This window comes from Kogia breviceps, chromosome 1, assembly GCF_026419965.1.
Source record: "Kogia breviceps isolate mKogBre1 chromosome 1, mKogBre1 haplotype 1, whole genome shotgun sequence".
Classification (NCBI taxonomy): domain Eukaryota; kingdom Metazoa; phylum Chordata; class Mammalia; order Artiodactyla; family Physeteridae; genus Kogia; species Kogia breviceps.
This window is the reverse complement of record NC_081310.1, coordinates 202085098-202096890: the sequence shown is the minus strand read 5'-3', so window position 1 is coordinate 202096890 and position 11793 is coordinate 202085098. Positions and strand designations below refer to the sequence as shown.

Genomic DNA, 11793 nt, shown 5'->3' with positions numbered 1-11793 from the left:
CACTGGAGGACAAGGGTTGGACAGGGCAGCCAGGCGGCACAGAGGGCAGCTGTGCAGCACAGCAGGCCTGCCCGTGGTCTCTGCTGAGGGCTTGTGTCTAGGACTGGAATGGCCCTAGCTTCTACCCCACCCCCTCTCCCACCTAGGCTGGGAGGGGGCTGTGAGCGCTGGCGGGGGAGACCCCGGAGCCTGTCCCCTCCCCACCCCCAGCACACGACCACTCGGCCACTGGACAAGCGTTTATGGAGTGCCGCCTGCAGCCAGCTCCTGTGGTCCCACAGCCTCTTGTCCTGGGAACCAAGGACCCACGGGCCCCACCCCAGCGGGGCCAGCAAGAGAGGCAGGCAGCCACAGTGCGCCCCTGTCCCCCTGGGGTCCAGCCACAGCTGCCGCCTCTGCTGGGGCATGATCCAGGGCACTGGTCACTGTCCCCGCCCCCCACCTGTTTCCGCCATTGCGGGGAGCAGCGCCGGGCCCAGAGCCCTCACACTTGTAGGCCAGCCTGGGCCAGCTCCGGGAGGGTCTGGCACAGGCCTCTGGGCCTCACACCCGCGGGTCCTCCAGGAGGCCCCTCCTCAGGGGACGGGCAGCTGCAGACGGCCTCGGGCGGGGGGCGGGGCCTCTAGGAGCAGCCGCGTCTCTGCAGAGGGGCTGCGGTTAGCAGGCAGGCAGGGGCCCCCGTCCCCGTCCCCAGGGACGACCCCAACTGACCTGTGGTCCGCACTCTCTGCCTCCTCAGCTGCCCGATGTGCAGGCTGAGCTGGGTCCCGGTCGGGGCCAGGATGCAGGTGGCCGGGGCGAGGAGGACGGCGGTCAGCAGGCCACGCGGCTCTGTGGGCGGCAGCCCTGGGCTGCACACGGTATCCTGCGTCTTGTTCCCGGGGAGCACGGTGGGAAAGCCAAGCTTGGGGCAGCTGGGACGCACGGACACAGAGCCCTCGGTCAGTCCTCGGCCACCTGAGCGGGAGCCCCTCAGCAAGGCTGCTGCCCTCCGAGCCGTCGGGGGGTCACCGCACCAGAAGGGACAGCAGAGGCCCCGCCCTCGAGCCCACCTGGCCCACCGGCCAGCAGGACTCACTATGCCCAGGGTTTGCAGTGGCCCTCGCGGCCCCAGAGAAGGTCCCCCCCTTCGAGTCAACGCACTCGAAGCCGAAGTTGAACTTCCCTGGAGACAGACGGACAGACAGACACAGGCTGCGAGGGCGGCTGGTGTGGCCGAGGTGAGACCCACCTGGTGTCCGGGTCCACGGCACAGGGACCCCCACCTCATCTGTTTGACAGGGGCCCCTGGTGGCCACAGAACTGGGACCTGGGATAAATCAGGTCCCCCCGTGTGCCCCTTTCCAGGGCAGGCCATGACTCTGGGCTGAGTGGAGGGTCCCTGAGGGGATATGGGGGAGGGGAGGGACCTGCCTGCAGAGGCTGGAGGGTGTGCGGTGGGAGGAAGGGGTGGAAGCCAAGGCCAGGCAAGAGCCAGGCTGGGCCTTCGCTTGGTCCGGAGGCCGGAGGGCGGGAGACTGGGGAGGGTCCCAGAGAGAGGGGTGAGGCTGTACCCCAGTTGCCTCTAGGCCCGGCCCCGTCCAACCTCACACAGCCCCCCTCCGCCCTCACTCCCCCGGCCCACATGTGCTCAGCCAGGCCCCCGCATCGGGTCAGGGTGAGTGCAGGACCTGGGCGTAGTCAGAGCCAGGGCCTAAGGGCCAGACCGCCTCTGGATACCCCCACTGTTCCTCGAAACCAGCGCTTAGGGGCATCATCTCTGGATGGAGAAGCTCAGGCCAAGAGGAGGAGGGGCTCCCAGAGCCACACCAACAGGAGGCACTGTGACCCCAATGTGGGCTGAGATGCTAAAGCCAGAGAGCGCCCCCCTACCCCGCCAGGGCACTGCAAGACCCCCAGCGCTGGCACCCACCTGCCCGGAGGACGTGTCCATACCCCCCACTGGCGAGCTTCCTTGCACACCTGCTGCTGTGAGCTCCAGCCTGCCCGGGCCACCCCCACCTGTCACTTCCCTACAGGCCACGCCCCCTGGCCAGGCGGACAGGAGTAGTACCTGCAGCTCTTACACTGGGGGTCTCCACAGTGGAACTCAGGCTGGATACACTGTCAGTCCAGCTCAGGACAGACCCCCTTCAGCTGGGCAGGGGACAAGCAGCCCTCTCAGCAGCTGGGCCCATCCGCCCTCCCCAGGGCGCCCCGCTCCTGGCCCTCCAGGGAAATGGGGGTGGCAGGGCAGCCGCAGCGGGCAGCACGCCTGTCTAGAAGCCAAGACCCTGGCTCGGTCCAGCTGTGTCCCTCCCTCCTGGGCCCCCAGCTCCTCCACCCACCAGGCCTGGCTGCATCCCCCACCGGCCCCAAGCTGCTCCCACCCAGGGTGGCCATGACTGGGCATGTGACCCTGAGCCGTTCCTGCCGGATAAGGGAGTCGCCTGGGAGGCCTACTCCCCCTCCCCTGTCCGGGTCCTGCACTGCCCTCAGCTGCCAGGACCCTTGAGGCAGCCTGCCCGTCTCTCCCTGACCGCCGTCCATGGCTCCGCCGCACGGAGACCTGGACTCTCAGAGCCCCCTTCCCACTCCCCAGGTCCTGGTGGGGGCACTTCTGGGTGTTTCCCCTGCAAATCTGTGCCCAGACTGACCCATTCCACCCGCCCCCCTCACCCACAGATGCAGGTCTGAGGCAGGAAGCTGGGAGAAAGCAGGGTGCCACCCCAGACTGGGCAGGAAGTGGCCTGAGTGATGGCCAAGGGCTCACTCCCCACTCAGAAGGAATGGGGACAGCCCTCCTCCACCTTGAGACGCCAGCCCTGCCTTGGGGAAGGCTCCTACACCCCTTGCCCCCGCCCACCCCCCACCCCGCAGGCCACTGGCCCGGTGGGGGCCGCTTCCGCCTCCCCGGCTTGCGCTGGGGTCAGGGCTCTGGATCCGGAAAACTCGCCCTGAGCACGGGGGGGGGGGGGGGGCGGGGAGCCGCGCCCTGCCCTCCGCGCAGGGGCTCCCGGCCCGCCTTACCTGGGGTGCACGAGCCGCAGCAGCGCGCGCTGGTCCCCGTCCCATGCAGATGGCGGCCGGCGCCGCAGCTCAGACCCCCGGGCGGGTGCTGGGCCAGGCCCAGCGCGCAGAGCAGCGCGACGCCGAACAGAGCCACGCGCGCGACCCTCGCCCCCATGGCCCCGCGGCACCCACGGCCGCGCGCAGCTCCGCGGTTTGGGGAGGCCGGCCCCGCCCGGACACGCCCAGACCCCGCCCCGCAGGCCGCCCCGCCTCTGCCACAACCCAAGGGGGCGCGAGGAAGTGTTCCCATGGGGGACCCCCAAGACTCTGCGACTCAAAATCCAGGGCGTGGGCAGAGGTTTGGGGCAGTGAGGCTGCTCTGGAGATTTCAACGGCGGGCACGTGTCATCACACGTCTGTCCAAATAAAGGGACGCACCGCACGGAGGGACCCTGGTGTCAACTAGGGACCCTGGGTGACATGACCTGTCAGTGCAGGTTCGTCGTGTGTAACAAATGCACACTCTTCGGGGATATTTGTTGGGGGTAGGCTTCCCCTCACTGTTGCCGTGAACCTAAAACTGCTATAAAAGATAAATTCTTTTAAAAAAAAATTCAAGGGATGGGAATTCCCTGGTGGTGGTCCAGTGGTTGGGACTTGGCGCTTTCACTGCCATGGGCCCGGGTTCAATCCCTGGTCAGGGAACTAAGATCTGGCATGCCCAGAGGGACCCCAAGGGAGAAGAGAAGGTCCCATCACAGGCTGCAGAGCACCTGACCATGGAGAAGGGGTTATGCGGGAGACCCAAGTGGGGGGGTGACCTTGGGGGATTCCTAAGTGATCATGCCCTTTGGCCCAGGCATTCTTATCCGGAAACTAAATATGACCCAAATGTGTGTGCCTTGCCGGGGGAAACACCGCACGTATCCCCAGCCACATCGTGGCGGCTGGGGAGGGGGCGGGGGGAGGGGGTCAAAAATGTTTTCTATGTAAAACTTGTGGCCGCCGGGCCTGAAGGAACTGGAGTGTGGGTGGGCACAGGATGTGGGGTGGCAGACGGTGCCCTGAGTCATTGGGGGTGGGGTGCACCGCCAACAAGGGTGAACTCAGCAGGGACCATTCTTGGCTGAGCCCCCTCCCCACCATCCAGCTTCCTCAGGGGGACCCCACGGGCTTTTAAAGATCTTCTCTGACACCCAGAGCAGGTGGGATAAGGCACTTGGTCCTCTGTGAAGCCTCCAGACCCCAGACCCCACACCTACCAGAAAGCCTCGAATCCCAGCGCTGAGCAGCCTCAGAACCCATCCAGAGATCGGGACAAGCCCCCTGCCCCCGCTTTCTGGAGATTAGAACAAGCTCCCCCCCAGCCCACCCCAAACTGGCCAACTGGGCCTGGCCGGGCTCTTGACATGCAAGCCCCCCCACAGCCACACACACACCTGTGGGCTGCAGCCTCACTGATCCCTGCTGGGAAGAGCTGGCAAGGAGAGACCAGGGCATTGATTGAACCCTGACGCTCGGGGAAGAGGGGGCTGCCCAGGCTGCACCTCTGCTGGGCAGATGTCAACCCAAATCTCCCCCCACACATCCAATCATCCTGGAGGATGTGGCTGGCCGGCCCCGACGGAGCTCTTGAGCCACAGAGAACTCAGCCTCCAACTCACCGTGAGACTGTCTCTTGTCTATCTGAGCCTCAGTTTCCCCACCTGGTACCAAAGGGCTTGGGGGCCCAGCCTCCCCCAGGAAGCCTCCCCAGATTGCTTGGCCCTCCAGTGGAGGCTTGATACAGGGGCAGCGGGTGGAGACCTCTGGGTACGTGGGCAGTGGGGTGCCAGGAATGTGATTCTGGTGGCGCCCACGGGCTGAACGTGTGTTGCGGACTGTGACCTGGTGACCTGGGCAGACCCAGAAGACTTGGTTTGAGACCCTTTGAGACCCGCAGCTGCCGCCTCACCTGATGGGGCAGCTGTCCTTTTCAGAGGGAAATGACAGGGATTAGCAGTTTTGTGACTCAACTATTGTTCTCAAGTCCCAGGAAGTGCAGGGCCCTCCTCAGAGAAGCAGCTGGGCCCTGCGGGAGAGGGAGGGGTCTCCAGGACAGCTCTAGCTGCGAGGAGGTAAGGTGAGGCCCACCCTGTCTGAGGACCCCCCCCCAGACCTCGGCTCAGCTCCTAGGTGGGGAGGAGGGTCTAAGCCATCCCTGGACCCCAGGGAAAGGTGAGGAGTGGAGAACTCGGCAGTCCTGGACCTTCTGCTCCTGTGAAAGCCCTGAGCAGTCCAGTCTGTACCAGGATGGCATCACCCCAGTTCTGGTAAGCGCCTGAGAAAATATGATAAATCCCGTACAAATGACGCTTGTCCGATAAGGTCGTATCTGTTGGCCCTTCTGGAAGCGGTGCCAGCCCATCAGGCGCCAGGGAGCAGCTGTCTGCCCGAGGGGGACTGCCACCGCAGCAGCAGCAGGAAACCAGAGGCAGGGTTGTGTGTAACAGGAGGCAAAAGCGCCGTCGGGGGGATGGGGCCCTGCGTCTGCCCTCCTGTCCCTGAGGCTCCGGAAGGCCCCTCCCACACAGACACAGGGTTGCTGCGGAGCTTCTGTAACCAGGCACCGCGGGGGAGATGATTTCTATCTGCTCGCGGTATTTTCCTATACTCTTTGAGCAGCTCGTCACATTTTTCACCATTTGTCTCAGCTCATGGGGCAGAGGGTCCCAAGCAGATCCCGGGGTTAACCTGGAGGGCTGTGAGGGGCGGATGGGGAGCCAGGTGGGGCCAGGGTGGGTGCCTGTGGGCCCCCCGGGGGTAGGGGGAGCTCTGGCGGGGTTTCACACGGCGGGGGGGGGGTTGTCAGCAGAGACGGAGTGGAGAGCCTGCTTAGCGGCCGCATCCAGGGAAAGTGAAGGTGACCAACCTCCTTCCACCCACCCGTCAGCTGGTCAGAGGTGGAGCCACCAGGCTGGGGGCAAGGAGGGGGGCTCGCGGCCCGCGGAGCAGCTGGGAAGTTTGGGGAGAAAGCCCACGACCTTCGACCTTCCATTCCCCAAGGACCTGGCCCCTCCTCCAGCCCCCTCCATCAGGTCCCTTAGCCTCTCTGCACAGGCCAGCGTTGCCTATTTGCTGCCCGCTTCCAGGGCAGAGAGGACATATCGTGTTCACCGCTGCAACCTGAGATCTTTCCAAGAACACGTGATGGTTCGGTCTTCCCTTTGCCCCGGGGAGGTCCAGGTCCGAGGGACCAGCCAGGGGTCAGAGGTTTGAGGAGAGGTGGGAGGGCCTCCAGGGCAGCTCTGCGGAGAAAGCCAGCCTGAGAAACTAGGGGGCGGCGGGGGGGCAGCGCACGTGTCAGCGGCGGACCTTTGGCTGCTGTGAGGGCGCTGGACTGTGGGGTGATGCCCAGTCCGGGCCTGCAGGTGGCTGAAGGGAGGGAGCACGCTGGGAGCTCAGAGGTGGGCACCTTTGCCAGGTCCACCGGCCCGGGGCCTCGGGCTGTCGCAGCATTGCTCTGCTCCCCCCTCCCCCAACACCCCACACCCGACCCCCCGCCCAGCACCGCAGTGGGCGGTGGTCTTTTATTTCGGTTCGTAGTAGCTCTTAAATCTATCACAGACCCCGAGGGCGCAAACTACGGGCTGTGTGTGGGCTGTGGGCTGTGGAGCGTTTCCACGCTGGCCAGCTGAGCCCTTTAACCCGCCCACCTCACCTGCACAGAGGGGCGCTGGGTGGAGGGGTGGCGGGCCACAGCCCACAGCTCAGTCCCGTGCCCCCGAGGCGGGCTCGGCCCCAAGCCTGCGCAGCTGCCAGAGCAGGGGCTGCCCCCTGTGCCAGCCAGCGGGCCCGTCCGACCACTCGGCCTTGTACAGCCCGCTCTGGCGCCCACGGACGCTTGGCTTTCCCACCCGGGAACCTTTCGTTCGCGCCCAGGATAGATGAAGGGTCAGCCCGGTCAGAAGCCTCCGGTTTCCCTGAGGGCACGGAGCTGGCCTCAGGGGCCTCGGGGGCCCTGCAGGCATCAGTGGGGGGTCCCAGGGTCACCACACACTCAGGTCCAACAGGGCGTGGGGTTTGAGAAGAAGCAGACACTCGTGCCCTCTCCTGGGAGGGGCTCCAGAGACCCTGAGGGGTTGTCCTCAACCCCCCTTTGGGACCAGGGCCTCAGGGTTCCCTCCCACCCCCATTAGCACCCAGCCCAGCAGCCCCTGCCGGCCCCTCCCAAGTAGCCCCAGAGTGGGTGCCTGGGGTCCATTAGGCCGGGTTGGCATCGCGCTTGACGGGCAGCGCTCGTGACCCCCCAGCGCGCTTGTTTCGGCTGCCACGCTCCCCAGAGGCGCTGGCATGTGCCCGGGAGCAGGACAGCAGCCCCGGGCCTCCGAGGGAGCCAGCGGAGCCCGTGCGCCACACCCAGCCCCCGCGGCGTGCAGCCCGCAGACCACCGGTGCCCAGTCAGAGGCCCACGTTTGCCAACGTCGTTTATTGGGGGCCCACCCTGGGCGGGGAGTATGCACAGCATACGTAGCAGGGCCCAGGGTGCCAGCCCAGGAGCACCTAAAACGGCACAGGGCAGGGGGACCGGGCGCCAGGGTGCAGGGCTGACAGGGTGGGGCGGCCTGCGTCTGGGGGCCCTCACTGCCCCTCCGGGGCCCCAGCCCGGGGAGGGGCGCCGGCTCCTACGCCAGTGGACGTAGCTCAGATCTTGGCCAGGCTGGAGTTGGCATCGGCGTGCTCCTCTTGGATGGGGGTCCGGAAGCCATTTGCCCCTGGGGAGGAGGAAGGGGTGGGGGGTGCGAGGTGGGGGGTGGGCGGGGGTCCCACGCCTCCCGCAGGCAGCGTGTTCCGGGGCCCACCTCGAGCACTCACCGGGGGGCTTGGGGGCGTTGGGCGTCAGCCTCCAGGCCCTGTGGTGCAGGAGCAGGGCCAGCGCGGCAGCCACGGGGGAGAGCAGGCCCAGGCCCAGGCCCAGGCCCAGGACAGTGGCCAGCTCAGGGCCTGCGGGGAGGCAGGGCCCGCTGGGGTGGGGTCCACCAGGGAAGGAGCCCACGGCAGGAGGGCCGCACCGAGGTCAGAGGGCAGCCCCTCCCGCCCTCCCTCCCTCCCCACCCCTCCCCTTGGGTGGGGGAGGGCCCTGCTGGGGCGAGGCCAGGCCCCCTTACCCTTGGGGGGCTCTGCGTGGGGCGTGGAGGGCCCCTGTGAGGCCCTCGGCGAGGTGGTGGTGGGCTGAGCGGGGGTGGACCGGGCTGCGGGGCCCTGGGTCTCCCAGGCTGGTGCGAGTCGGGGGTTCCCGTCCTCGCAAACGGCGTCCGAGCTGTTGCTGGCCCCCCTCACTGTTCGCTTTCCTAACAAGGTGCAGCTGAGCGGGGCAAGGGTGTTGATGAGGCCAGAATGTCCCCCACCAGTGGGACAGGCCGAGAACTGGGGCAGGACCAGGGAGATGTGGGCGGTGACGGGGGTCCACAGCAGGTCGCTCAGGCAGCATCAGAGTCCAGCCCAAAGGTGGCGAGGACAGAGGCCAAGGGCCCTGCCGGCCCCCAGGGGCCTGGGCCTCCCCGGCCTCCCCAGCCTGCTCGGCCTGCTTCCCCCACCCGCTCACGTGGCCTGTCCCCACCTGCACCTCTCTCTCCCCAAGCCACGCCTGCTCTTTTCCTGCTCCCACCAGGTCAGCTCAACAAGGACTGGGGGCCTCTCAGCTGTGAATGGGTGGGGGTCTCACACCCTCCCGGGCCTGCGCTGGGGTCTCTTGGCCTCCCCACTCCAGCCCAGCAGGAAGGCCAGTGGGAGGAGGCTGGGCCAGGGCCGGGCGGGGGTCATGGGGGCGGGGCAGGGACCGATGTCGGGGGCCTATCGTGGGGGGGACGGGGCGACGGGGTGCCAGGCCCCGGAGCTCCCAGCCAGCAGCTTCCTACTCCCAGCCCTGACCCCTGGCTCCCAGAGCCCAGGCCGCCCAAACCCTCCGGCCCCGGGAACACTCACTTGGTCCAGGGCTGGCAGGCCTGCTCGTTGCCCAGGGAGAAGTGTCCTGGTGGGCACGGGGCACACTCTGCAACAGAGTAAGCGGGCTCTGCCCGTCTGCCACCCCCAGGGCCCAGACGCTCACCCCCCAGGGCCTCCCGCAGCCTCTCTCTGCCTACGTGCCATCCACTGGCCACGACCCGGGAGCCCCCCAGCCCATCCTGGCCTGACCTGCTGGGGGGAGAGGGCACTCGGCCAAGCCTGGGGTCGGGGTGCTGAGGGGAGGTGACAGCGTGTGAGGGACATGCTCCTTCCACGTGGTTCCAGAGGCCCCCCTCACCGACTCCACGCTTGTAGCCATAGCCGTCCCGGGGCTGGGTGCCCGGCCTGCAGCCGCAGACCGTGTCTCTCGTGGGTGTGCATCTCTGCCTGGGCTCACTCCCACTTCCTGGGGGTCAGGCAGGGTGGGCGCAGTCAGTGGGGAGGCCAGAGCCACAGGGCAGGCTGGAGGACCGAGGCCGAGGGTCTGCAGCTGTCTCCCCCAGGCCAGCAGCCCCCTCGCAGCCGGGTGGCCTCTGGTCCTCTCCCATCCCCGGATGCCATGTCCCTGTTGGCCACATGGCCCCGGGGTCACCCCGCAGCGGCTCTGCCCGCCCTTCCCACCCCTCCTCCAGCCTGCTCAGGACCCTCTGTGGTCCTTGACTCTGGGTCTCACCCACCCAGCCACGTGGCCCTGGCCCCCGGGGAGGGGGAGGTGCCCTGGGGGTGGCCTCAGCTGGCTGGGGGACTCCTGGGGCAGGGGAGGGCAGGCCCCGGCGTGGTCTGGGGTTTGCTCCGAGGCCCTGTGTGACGTGGGTACCAGCGGGGCCGGGGCGCCTGGCAGTGCTCACTCTGGTTGCACTGTGTGCAGGGCTTGCAGGCCTCGTAGTTGACCGCCTCGTTGTAGAAGCCGCGCTCACACGGACGGCACACCGTGTCCTGGGCTTGGGTGCAGCGTCTCTCCATCCCAAAACCTGCCGCGGAAGGCCGGGCTCAGAGCTCCCCACGGCCTGGCCTTCCCCGCAGCAGCCCCCGACCACCTCTGGCTGGCCCACCATCCCAGGCGTGGCTCCAGGTCACCCACTCACCCTAAGTCCACTCGCCCCACGATGCCTGCACCACGTGACCCCATCTCTAGGTCCCTGTGTCCCCTGACCCCGTCTCCTCATCCTAGGTCCCTGAAGGCACCCCTCCCCAGCTCCACATCCAGGCCACTCACCTGGCTGGCACTCCTTACAGCACCTGCTGCCACTGGGGTAGGTGTCCCCGACACAGCTGAGCTGGGCCGCAGCGCCCAGCGCGAGCCCCAGGAGCAGGAAGGCTGAGCCGGGCGCCCTGGGTGGCTGGGCTCCCACACGCATTCTCAGCTGCTCTCAGCCCCACAGCTTGGGAGTCTGGGGTTTTTCCTTGCAGGATGTGGCTATAAGGGCTGCGGGGGAGGGGTGGGGACGGCAGGAGGAGGGGACCAGGAGGAAGGAGGCCCCAGGAAGCGCTGGAAGGCAGCCTGTCTCCCGGCCCTGGGCTTCTCTTCTGCCCTGGGCGCCAAGGCCCCCAACCCCGCAATAATGGCCGCGGGCCTCAGGCTCGGCCCAGCCCGCAGCTGCAGTGTGCAGATCCGGGGCCTGAGTGAGGACCCGCAGCCCCCTGACCCCTGCCAGGGCTACCAGGCCAGGTCTTCCAGCCCAGCTGGTCTGCACTGACCCCTCCCACTGGACCCCTCCCACTCCTGTCTCACGGGGAACTGGAGCCCCTTCGGCCAGGCATCCTGGCTGTCCTCCTGCCCTGCCCAGCCTGGCCAAGCTGCCCAGACTGGCATGGTCTTGGGATCCCTCCACCTGGCTCCCTCCTTCTGGGCGCCCCCCTCTCTCTGCAGGGCAGACCCCTCAAGAGGAGCGGGGGGCCCACACCGATGCCAGTCCTCTCCCGTGCTCCACAGAAGGGTGCCCAGAGCACATGCGTGAGCCGGGGCAGCACACTGGGTCAGGCATCAGGTGCAGGGGGAGGGCTGGTGGTGTCCAGGGCTCCGGAGCACGGTCACCGGCCCAAGCGTCCAAAACTAGCTCGGACCAACGTCAGCAGCTCTGGCGGGTCAGATGCCGCATGAGCAGTGCGCACAGGGAGTGCGGGTGTGTGCTGGTGTGAGAGAGCGCGGCTGAGAATCCTTAACGCAGCAGGCGTCAGGGACTGAATTCACGTTAGTGCCCTAAACCCACATGTGGAAGCCTGACCCCCGTGCAGCTGTACTGGGAGACGGGGGCCTCTTAGGAGGCCATAAAGGCTGGGTGGGGCCACAGGGTGGGCCTGATCCAGTGTGACTCGTGTCCCTACAAGAGGAGGAGGTCGGGACACAGACACGCACAGGGCACGACCACGTGAGGACACAGGGAGGAAAAAGGCCTCAGGAAACACCAACCCTGCCCACTCCTGGGTCTCTGGACGTCCAGCCTCCAGGACTAGCAGAGGGTAAACGTCTGCGCTGCAAGCCACCCGAGCAGACTGAACGCGTGCTGCTGGGCAAGCCCTGCCCAGTGCCCTGGGGGTGGCGTGTGCCTGGGAGCGGGCGCCAGCCGTGTGTGCAGCACGCGTGTGCGGCGCTGGCTCCACACGCCGGGATGTGTGTGTGCTGCTCCCGTGAGCACCTGGGCATGTGCCTGGGGCGGCGGGGGGGGGGGTCCCGTGAAGACAGACTCTCTGCTCTGCCCCCTGGCTGGGCAGGGGCTATCTCCCTAAAAACCCTGGAGGCCATGCCAGGCTCTCCCTGTGCCACACCCACCCCGGGTTTGGGGTGTGCCCACAGCACCGCTGGGACAGTAAAGAGAG

At 67.4% G+C, this 11793-nt stretch overlaps 2 protein-coding genes across 2 annotated transcripts; both read right to left on the bottom strand.

Annotated features, from left to right (window-relative positions):
* Positions 1-369: 369 nt before the first annotated feature.
* TNFRSF18 (TNF receptor superfamily member 18) lies at positions 370-3166 on the bottom strand. The gene is given in 7 exon segments (XM_059040484.2): positions 370-614; positions 616-640; positions 712-914; positions 1079-1112; positions 1115-1160; positions 2002-2130; positions 3005-3166. Coding segments are annotated over 7 exon segments (729 nt in total). The 3' UTR covers positions 370-484.
* Positions 3167-7440: 4274 nt separating this feature from the next.
* TNFRSF4 (TNF receptor superfamily member 4) lies at positions 7441-10657 on the bottom strand. The gene is made up of 7 exons (XM_059065294.2): positions 10193-10657; positions 9825-9947; positions 9275-9382; positions 8956-9022; positions 8139-8335; positions 7846-7974; positions 7441-7745 (listed from the first exon to the last, which is right to left on the bottom strand). Exons 1-7 carry the CDS (start codon positions 10332-10334, stop codon positions 7675-7677), a joined length of 837 nt encoding a protein of 278 aa, XP_058921277.1. The 5' UTR covers positions 10335-10657; the 3' UTR covers positions 7441-7674.
* Positions 10658-11793: the final 1136 nt, after the last annotated feature.

Excerpts from the sequence above, each read along its gene's own strand:
- TNFRSF4 (XM_059065294.2), bottom strand. The coding sequence starts at position 10,334 with ATGCGTGTGGGAGCCCAGCCACCCAGGGCGCCCGGCTCAGCCTTCCTG. Across the intron at positions 9,948-10,192 it reads CTGTAAGGAGTGCCAGCCAG|GTTTTGGGATGGAGAGACGC; the intron begins GTGAGTGGCCTG and ends CTTCCGCGGCAG. Across the intron at positions 9,023-9,274 it reads TGGCTACAAGCGTGGAGTCG|AGTGTGCCCCGTGCCCACCA; the intron begins GTGAGGGGGGCC and ends ACTCTGTTGCAG.